Below are 16,234 nucleotides of genomic sequence, written 5' to 3'. Positions count from 1 at the left end.
CCCCCCACTCTGGAGCAGGGGAAGAGTGTGAGGAAGAATTTGTGGCAGAGATGAAGTGTTTTCAACTGACTGCAACCCCTTATTCCCCATCTGCCTGCACTTCTTGTGGGGGAAGGAGGTACAAGAATCATGAGTGAAATTGAGCCTGAGAAGGGTGTTTTTAGTTTTGTCTTTGTTCTTTGCTATCTTACACGATTTTTATTTGCAATAAATTAATTTTGCCCATGTAGGAGTCTATTTTGCCCCTGACAATAACCGGTAAGCAATCTCCATGTCTTTATCTTGACCCATGAGCTTTTCCATCTTATTTCCTCCCCATGTCCTGTTGAGGAGGGCAAGAGTGAGAACACTTGGGTGGGCACTTGGTGGCCAGCCAAGGTCAACCTGCCACACTTGATCAATTATTTTAGTGCTTAGCAGCCTTGAAATGCTGTGAAATGCATACTAATGAGAGGTTACTGGAGGAGCTTTAGTCATGGCCTTGAATTTTGAGACTTGGACCAGTATAGGGACTCATGTGAGACTGCAGGAAATTAATAAGAAGCACTAGTGACTTTCAGCTTCGGCTGTGTTTGTGTTTATGAGCCTAGTTGTCTCACTTCTTCTGTAAGTCAATGCACAATCTAGTATTTCTGAATGAGGAATGTGAAATTCTGAATGGTGACAGTTGTATTGTTTTTCAGTTCCTAGAGTGATTCTGGGAAAAGATGCTTGCTAGACATAAGCTTTAAAATGCTGAATGGGCACAAACATTGGTATGCTATCCCGGCAAAGGGCAGAAAGCGTTGCAATAAGTCTATTAAAGAACAGGGATATGCATATCTAGTACTCTATAGAAATTATACTTTTTGACAGAACAGCAAAGAAATTCAGAGCAGATTTCCCAGTTTTGGTGTTTCTGAAAAAGAATTGCTGGCAGGGAGCCACGGACTCTGCATACTAAGCTGAGGATGCTTTATGATTTGTATTATGTGGAAGCATATGGTTTTCTCACTGTTCCTGCCATTTTCAAGGAGTTAACTAGACAAATAAGGTAGTACCACTTCCCAGGAATATCATATTAAGAACTTATGTTACTTCTGTTTAAGTTCCCGTGGTGTAAGTTCATCTTGGGTGCTTATAAGGGTACAAGATCAAAACCCTCCAGCTACCTTTTGCAAAAATGTGAGCTGCTTACATGAAGTTAAACTTTAAAATGCCAAGTTTGAAGTTTGGATAGATTGACTACATTTTAGCTTGAGTCTTTACTATTAGAAGATGATTCATTTAGCCAGGGATTAGCTCCCCATATTGTTAAACACTGGTTCAGCTATGGCACCAGTATCAACATATGAAGTGCTGGTGTCACCGAGTCATTTTGAATTACAGTATTTAACATAGATTTGCTGTGAGAGCACAATGCATCTACAGTGATTTTACCTGTAATGCAAGCTCACCTATGGTAAAAACAAGGATGGGGAGAAAAATGATGGTTCACCAGCACCATCAGACTTAGTTTTCTAATATTCAGGAAGAGCCATGTTGTTTGCTAGTGTAAAAATCATATAGTCTGTTTATTTTTTTTGGAAGTTGAGTCATTGAACAGCTTTATAGTATTGACATTTACACTTAGTGCAGAAGGAAAGTGTTTATTTTGATTAATTAGTTAATGAAATTGCCAGTGATTACATGTACGCAAGTGTATATATACAGAAGTTATATAAATAATGAACTATCCTGCTTGAAAAGAGCCATTCCTAAAATATCATCTTTTTCCAGATTTGTATTATGGTGGAGAAGCTTTCTCTGTAGAGCAGCCACAGTCCTTTACTTGTCCTTATTGTGGAAAGATGGGTTATACAGAAACATCTCTTCAGGAACATGTTGCTTCTGAACATGCAGAAACATCAACAGAGGTGGTAAGCTGCTTCAGCGTTGTTTTGAAATTACAGTGAAAGTATATGAAAATATCCAGAAAATAAGGTCTTTTTTTCTTGAAGTATGTGGTAATTTGAATGCTGACCAGGAAGGTATGTATCATACATACACACTATGCTGGTGTTTTCCCTATTGACTCCTTGAGCTATTAACAGTGCCTACATCATCACCTTTACCTCTCTCTAGAATTTCTCACAACACTCCCTCATCAGTCTGAGTCAGTTATGCAGCCGAGTCCCTGTGTCCTTGTTGTGCAGGCCACTAAATCCTGATGTTACAGAAAAGGTTAAACCTTTGTAAAAATAAAAACTTTTAAAAATATTGATATACTGATTTTCAGTATATTAGGGGTTTTTAATAAAGTGGCCCCTGCTGTTTCCCTCAACCCTTCCACTTGATTTTTTCTGATGATTTCAACAGTGGCCATTGATGCAGAGCAATTACATACCATATAAATAGCCTACGGCAACAGTATTTTACTTTTGGTTTTGTCAGTAAGCATTCTCCTCAAGTCTACATCTCGATGTTACTGTTTCTTGTGCCAGAAGGTCTGAAATTTTTCTGAAATGCAAGGTGACTTCTTTGCTATTGAAACAATAAAATAATAAATAACTTGGATTTTGATACTCTTAGAAATAGTTTGTTCTCAACCCTCATTACAGTGTTGAGAAAATACATGCTTGCACTGCTTTTTTTTCAGACAATTTTCTTTTTAGGAAAGTTCGTGACCTTGTTTTTAGATTTCCCTTTATGGTGCAGGTGTATGTTTTGTACTTATTTTTAACACCCACTTCACTAATTCAACAGTTATGTGTGTTATCAATCCTAAGTTAAATTCTTGACCAAGAAATTTGGGTATCTTTCCAGCAGTAGGGAATATATTCATATTTGTGTGTGAATACTGTTTATGCCTGAGGAATGTATGATTACAGAAGGACATTCAGGGAACTGTTGTCTAGTTATTTTTGTTGTAGATCCCTATAGATATGTGCATGCTTGAAGAAATTTTTTTTTGAGAACTTATATGGGAGAAGGACAATCTCTCCCCTTAGCACCTGCTAAGGGCCTTATATCAAGGAGTAGTAGAAGAATTAAAACTGGTGTAAGACCCCCCAAAAACTCTCTTGACGAGCCTCTTAAAAGGGCTTACGGTTTTTCATGTACTCTGAGTTAGATGCACAGGAGAAATACCATCAAGATATTCTCAAGAGGTCAAAACAACAACAACAACAAAAAACGTTACTGACAACTTCACAAAATCAGGGAACTTTGGTAAAAGTTTAGAGCAACACTCAATAACATTGAGGCTCCAGGGATGAGATGTGGAGCATTGCCTCCAGTGTGTGAGTGATTGGCAGCCATTATGGGGCTGGGATACAGGCCCAGGGAGAGTGGGGTGTGCGGGGCAGTGCATCACCTCACCAAAGGCAAGGCCCGACCTGTTCCTTCTCCTCACACACACACCCAAAATGTTTTGAGCCAGCAATGTCCTCCAGTCTCTCACAACTGGTCAGTCTGTTCTGAGACTCAAGTGTCTTGGTCTTCCCTAAAAACATATGAATTATTGGTCTATATAGTTTTCATTTTTAGATTTAAAACTGGAGTAATTATTATTTCTCCATCAAGTGATTAAGGATAATAGTCAGAAATGCAGGACATATTCAGATGGATGATAGTTACTGTTGATATTGGGTTTCAAAAGCAGCATTCAGGCAGAGGAGTCTTTTTTAGGGTTGCAGGTCTGAAAATTGTAAGAAATGCAATCAGATATCACCTTTGAATCAAGTTTCAGAATGAAGACATCACTTTTCTGCTACTCAGTCACATTTAGCAGATTCATTTTGTATTTAGTAAGGCAGCAACTAGACTGAAGTGAAAGGTCCAGAGTGGGGTGGGTCAACCGTGGCTGGCTGCCAGATGCCCATCAAGTTCTTCTCTCTCACCTCCCTCCCCAGCAACAGGATGGGTAGAAAATATGGCAAAATGATAATTGGTCAGGATAAAGAGGGGCATTACTCAGCTCCTCAACATTTCCTGCAGCTTTCTTCAGAGCACATTCACCTGATCTGATGTGAGATCCTTCAAGGGCTGGAGGGGGACAACCTGTGTCACCATGGTCTTCTCCACTGGCTGCAGAGGAATCTCTACTGCCTATAGCACCTCTTCCCCCTCCTTCTCCACTGACCTTGTTGTCTGGAGGGTTATTTTTCTCATATTTCCTCACTCCTCTCTCACAGCTGCTGCTGTGCAGTTTTTTTACTTTCTTAAATATATTATTACAGAGATGCTACCACCTTCACTGACTGGCTCAGCTTTAGCCAGGGACAAGTCTGCCTTTGAGCTGATTGGAACTGGCTCTGTTGGCCATGGGGACAGCTCCTGTTGTCTTCTCAAGCCAAAAAGTCTTTAATGTGTACAGTAAAAAAGGGAGCATGGCACAGATCAGATAAACTAATAGTGAGAACAGATAAGTTAATATTATGGTCAGCAGTGGTTAAACAGCTATAATAATTCTATGTTTCCTCTAATATGGTCTGGTCAAATCTGTCATTATCTCAAACCCTTTGAGTCCTAGGTTGCATGCCAAAAATAATGTCCCTCAGGGCTCTGTCTTGGGATGAGGGCTCTTTGATATCTTCATCAATGACACAGACAGTGAGATCGAGCGCACCCTCAGCAAGTTTGCAGATGACACGAAGCTGAGCGGTGCAGTTGACACAACAGAAGGATGGGATGCCATCCAGGGAGACCTGGACATGAGCCAACAGTGTGCACTCATAGCCCAGAAGGCCAACAACATCCTGTGCTGCATCAAGAGAGGTGTGGCCAGCAGGTCGAGGGAGGGGATTCTCCCTCTCTACTCTGCCCTCATGAGACCCCACCTGGAGTACTGTGTCCAGGTCTGGGGTCTTCAACACAAGAAAGACGTGGACCTGTTAGAGTGGGTCCAGAGGAGGCCACGAAGATGGTCTGAAGGCTGGAGCACCTCTCCTATGAAGACAGGCTGAAAGTGCTGGGATTGTTTAGTATGAAGAAGAGAAGGCTCAGAGGAGACCTCATTGAGGCCTTCTAGTACTTGAAGGGGGCTTCTAAAAAAGAGAGAGAGAGTGCAACTTTTTACATGGATAGATAGTGATAGGACAAGGGGGAACAGTTTTAAACTGACAGAAGGCAGGTTTAGATTAGATGTTAGGAAGAAATTCTTTACTCAGAGGGTGGTGAGGCACTGGAATAGGTTGCCCAGAGAGGCTGTGGATGCCCCATCCCTGCAAGTGTTCAAGGCCAGGTTGGATGGGGTCTTGAGTAATCTGATCTAGTGACTGACATCCCTGTCCATGGCAGGGGGGTTGGAACTAGATGATCTTTAAGTCCCTTCCTGTGGAATCCTCTGAATCCTACCCTCTCAGGGAAATCCCCAGAGCCTTGCCTTGGAAGAATTTATTATAGAGTTTTCCCCACCTAGGCGGACAGAAAAGACTTCCCCATGGAGTCTTGCACGACACCATGAATCACTACAGTTCCTTTTCCCATATATTCAAAATTCTAGTAGTTTCTCCTTTCCCTGTTTCCTCATTGGTTGTGGTATCCCTGGTGGCTGGCCCCATCTTCCCTGTAGGCCAATGGCCTTTGCCCTGCCCTTTGTACCACCCCCGTGCCCTCCCATACTTAACCTTGTGGAGACCACATGGTCTCGTCTTTTGTCTCTGGTTTCCCTTTGGTGTGCTGCAATAAACCTTTGCTGGAACTGACCACACAAAAGGCCCTTCTGCCTCTCTTTGCTGAGCTAGCCGTGTGTCATAGTTTGACATGGGAGGAATTTAGGGAAGTGATGCAAAAGCTTTGTGTGCAACTGACAGTCTGTTGAACCACTGAGAAGCTGAACGCACCTTTGTGAAAAACACATGTTAAAGACGAAAGAAACCCGGGAACTTCCTTTTTCTTTCCCAGCCGGCAAGAACGTAACATGCCCTGGGCCCGCTGGACCCCATCCTGGGCCGGGCCAGGCAGGCTCTGCCATGGGGGGTCAGGGGAACTCCAAGCCCCATCCTGGCTGGGCCAGGGCCCCAGTCCGGCTGGCCGTGGCTGTTAAGATCTTGCCGTGGCTGTTAAGATCTTGCCATCAGGTCCCCCCCCCCCAGAGCGGCTGAGACCAGAGGCAGCCCTGCAGCCGTGCAGAGTGGCCCTGAGGCTGGAATTGAATGCAGAGAAAACCAAAAACCAACCATGAAGCCGATCCTGACACAGCCCCAGCCGCAGCTCCCGCCACAAGTTAGCCGGTGGGTCAGGTGACCATTCGAAGGGCCCAAGCAACATGTTAACTCTTTCAGTGCTTCAATCCGCCCTCAAGTGAGAGAAAGAAACAATATGCAAACATGTGAAAGAACAACATAAGGGCATCATAGTCAGTGAGAAAGAAATTAAGTCGCAGATGGGAGGGATGAGGAGATAACTTGATTTTGGAGCTGAAATCCTCTTGTAAGCTATGGAGAAAAGACTCTTTTTCCCTATAATGCATGAAACTATGGAGAGATGAAGGGTTCAAATTGATATTGCGCAAAGGCCTCCATGCTAAAGTAAGCAGATGTTAAAGTAGCTGTGATCCCATGAGAAGTTTGAACAGAGAAAGAGAGAAGAGTAGTCTTGTGCCCCCAGGAAAAGAAGATCTCCGTTCCCAAGGATGAAGATGATTTTAGAGATAGATAATAAAAACGTTTGCCTTTGATCAACTCATCTTTAAAACAATACCCCATAAGTTGACATGGCCCATCAACAAGCTGTGGGAAGGCTTGTAGAAAATGGGAGGGACTTTATGATAACAGGATTCCCTGGGCAGCTGTTATCGGTAAGGAAATTGCGAACCACATGGTTTAATCCCAGCTGGCAACCGGCATACACAGCTACTTGCTCACTTCTCCCCTGCCCCTAGGGGGATGGGATGAGATGGCAGAGGGGGGAGAGAATAAGGAGGGTAAAAGTGCAAAAACCTGTGGGTTGAGATTATAGGGAAAGCAAAATCTGCCTATGCAAGCAAAGCAAAATAAGGAATTAATTCATTCCGTCCCATTGGCAGGCGGATGTTTAGCCATCTCCAAGAATGCAGGGCTCCATCACATGTAATGATTTCTTGGGAAGACAAACACTGTAACTCTGAACCATCCTCCTTTCTTCCCTGTGTTTTCATTGCTAAGCATGATGGCATATGGTATGGAATATCCCTTTGGTAAGTTTGGATCAGCTGTCTCAGCTGTGTCCCCTCCCAGCTACTTGTACATCCCCAGTCTACCTGCTGTTGGAACAGTGTGAGAGACAAAAGGTCTTGATGATGTTTGAGAACTGTTCAGCAATAGCTAAAACATTGGTGTATTTATCAACACTCCTTTGGTCACAAAGCCAAAGCATAGCAATATATGGGCTACTATGAAGAACTTTATCCCATCCAAAACCAGTATACCTACATACATGGGGAGGTGATGGTAATAAGGGAACAGATCCAGAAACTGTCAAGTGTGATGTTTGGAGGCTAACTAGCTAAAGGCTTTTTAATAATATCCTGGATTTCATTCCAAGTAATATGGTGATCTGTTAATTTTAAGGGATGTTAAGAGCATGGCTGCCTTATCCAGCTCAGGACTCCCTTCTGCTCAGCTGCTGAAGCCCAGCCTGGGGACATAGAGCCCATGTTCAGACTGAGGGATGCAGCTGCCACTTTCCCATTTGCAGGTTCAGCCACTACTCAAGACGAGCACATATTTTGGAGACCTGTACACTCACGGAGGACACTGACACATGGCCCATCACACAGATGACCACAAACACAGTGCTGCCTTCAATAGCACCTACACATAGGACTTGCATAAAACATAAGTATAGGCCGCCAAGTTCCCTCATTCCTCTTCATCTGGTAGAGATAAAAGGTTGCTGCTAGTGAAGGTACATGATGCTTTCTAGATTCACAAGCACACATATGTTCACTGTGATCCCTTGAGTACTGGCATGGCCCTCTTTGTCCAGTACCCCTGCCTGGATTCCAGGCACTCTTACCTGCTTCACAGGTCTCCTATTTGCCAGCTAGTCCAGCTTGATGCTCACTAGCAAACACTTATGCACTCATCTCACAAATGCTCCACATTCACAAGTCCCCCTGGGCATACTAGCACAGACTCTTGCCTGCTTAATACTCCTGCCTAGACTTGAGGCTCTTCTCTACTCATTTGCTAGGTCCAGATTGAAGTTTGCTAGCCAATACACATGCACACCAGGTTTGGGGAAGATGCAAGCAACCACTCCCTTTTCCCCAGCAGCTGACACCAGGCACCACATGGGCTGTGACTGGTTGTCCTGCTTCAGCTACCAGTGCTGGACCCCTCACTCATGCTGATTTCTCCTGTTAGCTGTGTTTTGGGACACATACTGTTCCTGCCCCAGTGGCTGGAGGCAGAGACCATGACTCACTCTGGTAGCTGATCTTAAGACCCCACTCAGTCCAGTAGCCAACACCACAGGCCGGGGTGCCTGCACGTCTGGTCTGACTGGAGTAGTTGGCACCAAATACAATTATGACAGCTCCCCCAGTTGCAGGCACTCCAAGCACAAAGTTTGTAGTACCCACCCTAGGTCTAAACAGCTATGGCCCCTCCAGATACTGATACTTGTTCCAGTAGCTGACACCACAGGCCGCAGAGACACCTACAGTCCTAGTCTGACTCCAGTATCTGGCACCAATTTTTGTTCATACATACACAAGTCTCACCAGTAGCTGGCACTTAGTCCTCGCAGCATACATACACATGGGATAGACCAGTGACATTATGCAGAGATTGTTAAAATTTAATAAGAAGATATAGGAAGACAGGGCAGACTGTGGTGATCAGGCTCAGTCAAATAAACATACTGACCACCTCTGTTTTACATGTGACCAGTCCACTTTATACACATTTGTGTCTACCCTCCCCTTTGTTCCTCCTGGCTCTCCCTTCCCCCTGCATTTGTCTTATAGGTTTGTATGGTTCTAATGATTCACCCCTCCCAGTCTGGAGTCTCCCCACTAATTTACAGCCTTATCAGTTGCAAAGTCCAGGTTGATATCCTTGCAAGAGTAGTTAAAACCTAGCGTATACTGTGTCAAAGTTTCTCCTTTCTGGCTTATTAACATATGATCTGTCAAGCTTGAAGGCTGGCCTGCAAAACTGTTGCAAAGGACTTTTAAGGAATGCTTCTCTCAGATGGTTGCAGTCATTGGGGGGAAAAATCAAAATAATAAATGAAGATTGTTATGGCAGTAAGTGCCCCTAGACTTTTCTTAAATGTGAGTTTAAGCTTAAGAGAAAAACAAAAACATAATGCTATCTCTCAAAATACTTGATAGGAATAAGGAGTTTCTCTGCCAAATTTCTACTTGTGTTATTGCGGTGGGTGGTCTCAGTTGGGATACTTTAATGAATATTCACATCTGGTTTCATTCTCCTTCCTACACTTCACTGATGAGATGAATGAGAAGTTGCTTGAGGAGTCAAAGAGCAGTAAATGAACTTGATAATGTCATATGTAGGTACATTCAAGCAGCAATCCTGTGTAATTAGACCTACTGTCTGTTCTGGAATTGACACATAAAGACAATATTGAAAGCTGAAACATTGCAGATAGGATTTGAAAATTTTACTTTTTGGTTTCCATGGTATTATTAAAAGCATAATTACAAGGAAAAATGAGACTTAAAAAGATTCTACAATTAACAGCTGTGTTTGAACACATTTACTCTTTTAAATTCTGGCTGTTTAGGTGTAGGATTAGAATGTGATATTTAAAGTATAAGAATCCATGTCAAGTGATCAACTCTGAATTGTGTTTTGTGATTTGTGTAAATTTGGCTGTGTTTGGTTTTTTTTTCTCACTTTGTTGTTTCAGATCTGTCCAATATGTGCCGCATTACCTGGAGGGGATCCTAATCATGTCACAGATGACTTTGCAGCTCATCTTACACTGGAACACAGAGCTCCTAGAGATTTAATATCCTTTCTTAAGTTGAGGGAAAAGGGATAGACTGTTCCTTATGATAACTGTAACTACTTGTTCTGACTTATGTAGCCAAGTGGCTCCATCAGTGTAGCTTTTTTTTTAGAATTGGTGTTTAGTTATAGGGGAACTATACATCTGAATTTTTTATATGTGTATATATATATATATATATATATATATATATATAATCTCCATCAGACTGTGAATAGGCTTTAGGTGTTGCTTGACAATGTGGGTATGTGTTTTTGTTTTATTTCTGATAGCGAAAGCTTTTAAAGATCTTTCTGATGCCCAGCTGCTTCTTTCTGCAATTTTTACCCTTCTTGGCCATTAGTTCTGATGCCATTTTGTGTCTGGGAAAGCAGCAATCCAGATGCAGTAGTGTTTTATAGATAATTACAAGACTGAAAGCAGATTTCATTAAAAGCATATGTGTTAGAGAATACGTTGAACTTTGAAATTGAGGGATCTTAAATGTTTGATTAGTTTTATTACTATATTTCTATAGGGTAGTTGCAGCCTCTTATTTATTGACTTTTTAAAAAATATAACTAGAAGATCTATCAGGAGACTTCCATGGGATTAGGGCTATCTTTGTTAACTGCAAATTGCAGTGCTATAACTACTGTCAATGACTGAAGAACTCAAACTGTCAGTTTCTTCACACTCCTATTACTAGCTGCATAAGAGCTAAAGAAATCAGAATAATCTTTTCAGTTACTGAGTAAGGCCACAGTGTCAGTCATCACAAAACTGATGGGGAGAGTCTATATAAATAATTATAGGAAATGCATGTAAAAGTTTCCATACAACATTACTTTAGCAATCAGTGTTGCCAAGTTCACAAAAATTGAGAGTTTCTGGACTAGTTGTTCCATGTTGGGTGCTATTTCACATCTTCTGACAGCTAAGACTAAAAAAAAAGAAATAGGGGAGAGATTTCCCCCTGCCCAGTTGCTATCAGCTTAGGAAAGGATATAGTCTTTTGTGTAGCAGTTAGGAGGGTATTTAAAGCTGTTTTAAATGGCTGCACATATTTCTTGTGAAGAATTCTGTGCAGATGTTGCAAGATACCACCTTTATCCCTGGGGACTCTGGACAGCTCTTTAAATTCCAATTTCTTTCTTAAACAATTTTCAACTGTTTTACTGTTTAAAACATGGCTTTAGTCTTGACCTTGTAAATGGTTCTAGCTTGGTTGTTTTCAGTATATGTTTGCAATGAGTTAAGAGTTCCAAATGCTTTTTTTAACCCCAGCATAGTTGGGTGAGACATTAATATACTCTTGACTAGTATATTCAAATAATGTTATTTTTCTTGAAAACACTTTGAAAGGTACAGTTAGCAAGCTACTATGATACTTTTTGAAATAAGACCAAGGCTGGAATTTTTCAAAGTATTTATATTAAGGATGTTCTAGTTATCTTATTTTCCAAGTTTGCTTTTTAAAAAGACCAGAATTGGGGCATTTCTCTGTCAGATGTAGCTATGGAAAGCTTCCCAAACTACCTGAGAGAAGCAGTCAATCAGTAAAATATTAGTGACAATGTTCTGTCACTAGTAGTATCCAGTATCAACAGATTCAGAGGAGGAACAAACCAATCTGTGCTAGACAACTATATTTTGTCCCAAGGAACATTTTCTCCCCCTCCTAAATCCTGCAAGTGAAATGTTTTATGCTCTATAGTATAATAGATTTAAAAGAGTCAATTCTTCCTGAAAGTATTTATTATAGTAATTGGATATTCTTACTTGCCAAAAGAAATCTTAATTTTTCAGTCTTAAATTTTTCAATTCAGTGATATTGTGAGCAAATGAATTCTACACCATAACTGTGCATTGTGGAATAAGACATTGGGCACCAGTCTGCTGCAGATAATAGATTTTATACAAGTGATAAACATGCTATTTTTGAAAATAAGAAAATTGGAGATAAGGTGAGCTAAAGCTACTATTTTTGAAATTGGAAAAATATTATATGTATATGTATAAGTACATTATTTCCTAACTTAGTAGTTAATTGCACTACTGCTTCTTAAGGTAAAAGGAAGCTTTACCTAGACTGTCTTGGGAGAACACATTTGTGTGGTAAGAGTAGCAATAAAATTTTGTAGATAATTTTCAGTACTTAAATACCTTTCTTTCCCAATTTTGATGTTAAAATCCTTGTCTACTCAGCAATATGTTCTGCTGAATATGCATCATCAGTTGTAGCATTACCTAGTAAAAACTTTAATCCAAAAGGCATAAAATCCATCCTGAGATTTTTGTAAACATTATAAAAAGCCTGGAAAAGATACATTTGGTGCAAGGAGCCCTGGGTGCCTTGAGTTCACATCTATAGATCTGACTGGCACCATAGCTATAATTATTTATTATTCACTTATAAAGTTGAATCATTGTTTTATGAATGAGGAATGTGTTGCCCAATTATTCAATCTAGTAAATGTTGCTGTTTAATAGTTGATAGCAATAGACTTTTCTTAACTGCTTGATTATGATGAATCTAGTGGCGTTCGGCACGTACGTAGAATGTTTCATCCAGGCCGAGGTTTGGGAGGCCCCCGTGCACGTAGATCAAACATGCACTTTACTAGCAGTTCCAGCAGTGGGCTTTCATCTTCTCAGAGTTCATATTCTCCAAGCAATAGAGAAACCATGGATCCTATAGCTGGTAAGAGCTGTAACCACTGATTTTAGATCAGAGTCTTTAAACAGACTTTGAAACAAAGTTTCTCTTCCTCTGCGCAACACCATGATGAAAATGGTTGTCTTATTTTTCTGTTGGTTTGGGGTTTTTTTTTTAATGCTTCCCAATGTCACAATTGATGGGTATTTACTGATGAAAAGTACCCTTAATTGGATTGTCTACAGGGATTGAACCTGGAACTTCTGAAATGAAAAACACTACCCCTTTTGCTTGTGCTTTTAGAGACTTCTAGGCTCATTCCCATGACTGACCTGTTCACAGGTGGCATGCAAGAATGGTTGACATTTGAAAGGACCTTTTAAGATCACCTACTACAACCCCATCCAACTTCCCTCCCTCCCTGCCCCCAAGCAAGGCCACCTAGAGCAGGTTGCTCAGGACCATGTCCAGTCAGGTTTTGAATATTCTTACCTATGAACTCCACAACCTCTCTGGACAGCCTGTTACAGAATTTGGTCACCCTCACAGTAAAAAGTGTTTTCTTGTGTTCAGATAGATTTATTTTTTGTTTATGTCTGCCCATTGCCTCTTGTCCTGTCAGTGGGCAATAGAGTGTCTGGCTTCCTTTTCTTCATTTCCTCCCATCAGGTATTTATATACACTGTTAAGATTCCTCCCCCTTCAGCCTTTTCTTTTACAGGCTGAAGAGTCCTAGGTCTCTTAGCCTCTCCTCATATGACATGCATGAATGTATTTTTGAATTTTTGAGTGGATGGACAGCAGGATGGGGACTAGGGGAGCAAAGTCCCTCCCACTGTAAGTAAACATCAGGTTCATGACTACCTGAGGAACCTGAATGTACATAAGTGTATGGGACCTGATGAGATGCATCCTAGAGTCCTGAGCAAATTGACTGATTTAGTTGCCACACCACTCCCCACGATATCTGAAAAGTCATGGCAGTCAGGTGAAGTCCCCAGTCATTGGAAAAAGGGAGACATCACACCCATTTTTTAGAAGAGTAAAAGGGCAGCAAGTCTCAGGCCAGGTGCCACAGCACATGCACCAGTGTAAAAGATGACTTATAGGAAGAAAGTGTTACTAAAAGTCATCATTATTGGAGACTCTGGGATGGGAAAGACATCACACATGAACCAGTATGTAAACAAGAAATTCAGTAACCACTACAAAGCTACGATAGGTGCAGGCTTCCTGACAAAAGAGGTCATGGTGGATAACAGACTAGTGACAATGCAGATGTAGGATATAGCACTCCAAGAACAATTTCAGTCTCTGTGAGCTGCCTTCTACAAGAGAGCAGACTGCTGCATCCTGGTGTTTGCTGTCATGGCCTCCAACACATTTAAAACCCTAGACAGCTCAAGGGATTAATTCCTCATTCAGGCCAATCCAAGAGATCCTGAGGACTCCTTTTTTTGTGATGGGAAAAAAGATTGACCTAGAAAACAGATAAGTCACCACAAAACAGGTACAAGCCTGGTGCTACAGTAAAAACAGCATCCCCTACTTTGAAATCAGTGCCAAGGAGGCCGTTAATGTGGAAAAACTTTCCAGATGATTGCATGAAATGCACTTAAACAGGAAACCAAAGTGGAGCTTTAGGATGAATTCCCCAAACCCATCAAATTAGACAAGAATGACTGAATGAAGGCTTCTGTGGAGAGTTGTATCTGCTGAGGGGAAAGGGAGGAGTTGAGCACAGTCCTTCACAAATGAATATTACACTTGGGCCCTCAAACACACAGTCCCTCTTCTGTGTTTAAAATGAAAATTTTAAAAAAATGTCCATCTCCAGCTGCCAAAATCTACCCATCTCCCATAAGTATCTGAATCCCACACTTCAGAGCTCGTGTCCCCACATCATCCACGTTGCACTTCATGGTAACAGACCTTTCTCTTAGTTTAGAATGGAAACTGTCATATATGTTTGGAACTGAATCTAATTCCAGGTGTCCAATGGAAGAAACTGTTTACAGGTAATCTGTGTAACAAGTTATATACGTTTTTAACTGTCTCGTGTTTTCCACTGTGAAGGCTTCAACTGGAAAGGCTGATAGTTCATTGCAAGCTCAGCACTCAGTCTGACTAGGTTGAGTTTTGTATCTCTGTTAATGCTTGTTACTTTTAATTAATCCAATCTTTTTACAGTATCCATGTATTATGTAATGCTTCCTTAGGAAAAATCTTATAACACATGTTAATATATACAACCAATTAATTTTTTTTAAAAAGGGAGAACCCTGGATACTCCCAACCATTCAGCCTCATCTCTGTGCCTGGTAAGGTCATGGAACAGATCCTACTGGAAGCTATGTCAAGGCATATGGAAAGCAGGGATTAGACACAGCCAACATGCCCTAGGCAAGGGCAAATCATGCCTAACTAATCTACTGACCTTCTGTCATGGAGGGACTGCAAGCAGAAGACAGGAGGGCTAAGGATGTCATCTATCTGGACTTCTGTAAGGCCTTTGATGCTATCCCTCACAATATTCTTGCCACTAAATTGGAGAGAGATAGGTTTGACAGGTGGATTGTTAGACAGATAAGGAACTGGCTGGATGACTGCATCCAAAGAATTTCAGTCAATGGCTCAATGTCCAAGTGGAAATCAGTAACAAGTGGTGTCCCTCGAGGGTCTGTATTGGGACTAGTACTATTTAATATCCATGATGCAGAGGGATTGAGTACATTTTCAGCAAGTTTACAGATGACACCAAGCTGAGTAGAACAGTTGATTTCCTAGAGGGAAGGAATGCCATCCAGAGGGACCTTGAGAGGCTTGAGTAGAGGGGCCATGGGAACCTCATGAAGTTCAACAAGGCCAAGTGCAAGGTCCTGTATCCAGTGTGCATCCAGCTCTGGGGTCAGCAGTACAAAAAAGACATGGACCTGTTAGAGTGGATCCAGATGAGGGCCACAAAAATGATCAGAGGGCTGGAACACCTCTCCTATGAAGAAAGGCTGAGAGAGTTGGGTTGTTTATCCTGGAGAAGAGAAGGCTCCAGGGAGACCTTATTGCAACCTTTCAAGATATAAAGAGGGCTTATAAGAAAGACAGAGTTGTTGGGGTTTTTTTTATGAAGGCCTGTAGTGACAGGAAAAGGGGAAACAGTTTTGAACTGAAAGAGGATAGGTTTAGATTGGACATAATGAAGACTTTTTTTTACAAGGAGGGTAACTCATTGTAACTGGGACAGGTTGCCTAGGGAAGTTGTAGATGCCCCATCACTGGAAGTGTTCAAGGTCAGGTTGGATGGGACTTTGAACAACCTGATCTAGTGAAAGATGTCCCTGCCCATGGCAGGGGGGTTGGACTTGATGAGCTAATGTAAAATCTTAGAGATATCAATCTTACACTCATATAGTAAAAAATGATAAGTGTTTATCTTAGTTCTCTCTGTATCTTCCACTTGGGTAGATTCAGACAGCAGTAAGATATCTTACAAAGTATTCTTTTCCAGTCTGAACAAAAACAGTTCTTCCACTTTTTCATCCTGTAATATGTTCCAGCCTTCTGAACATCTGGGTGGCCCTCCACTGGATTTGCTCAGTTATGTCCATGTCTCATGTCCAGGGAGCCTAAAACTGAACACAGAACTCTGGATGTGGCTTTGCCCCAGTGCCAAAT

General features: G+C 41.5%; 1 protein-coding gene and 1 pseudogene across 1 annotated transcript in view; both read left to right on the top strand.

The window, feature by feature from the left end:
• The first annotated feature begins 1,762 nt into the window (after positions 1–1,762).
• Positions 1,763–16,234, top strand: part of LOC102042603 (E3 ubiquitin-protein ligase KCMF1) — an 18,751-nt gene continuing 4,279 nt past the window's right edge. Inside the window, exons 1-3 of the mRNA XM_014311545.2 lie at positions 1,763–1,898; positions 9,823–9,924; positions 12,433–12,607. Of these exons, the coding sequence (XP_014167020.2) occupies positions 1,830–1,898; positions 9,823–9,924; positions 12,433–12,607 (346 nt within the window). The 5' untranslated portion in view covers positions 1,763–1,829. The remainder of the gene's footprint in view (positions 1,899–9,822; positions 9,925–12,432; positions 12,608–16,234) is intronic.
• On the top strand, positions 12,855–14,281 carry LOC102042440 (annotated as a pseudogene).

Source organism: Geospiza fortis, unplaced genomic scaffold (assembly GCF_000277835.1).
Source record: "Geospiza fortis unplaced genomic scaffold, GeoFor_1.0 scaffold585, whole genome shotgun sequence".
In the NCBI taxonomy this organism is placed as follows: domain Eukaryota; kingdom Metazoa; phylum Chordata; class Aves; order Passeriformes; family Thraupidae; genus Geospiza; species Geospiza fortis.
The sequence above is the reverse complement of the archived record's forward strand: the minus strand, read 5'-3'. Positions and strand labels throughout refer to the sequence as shown.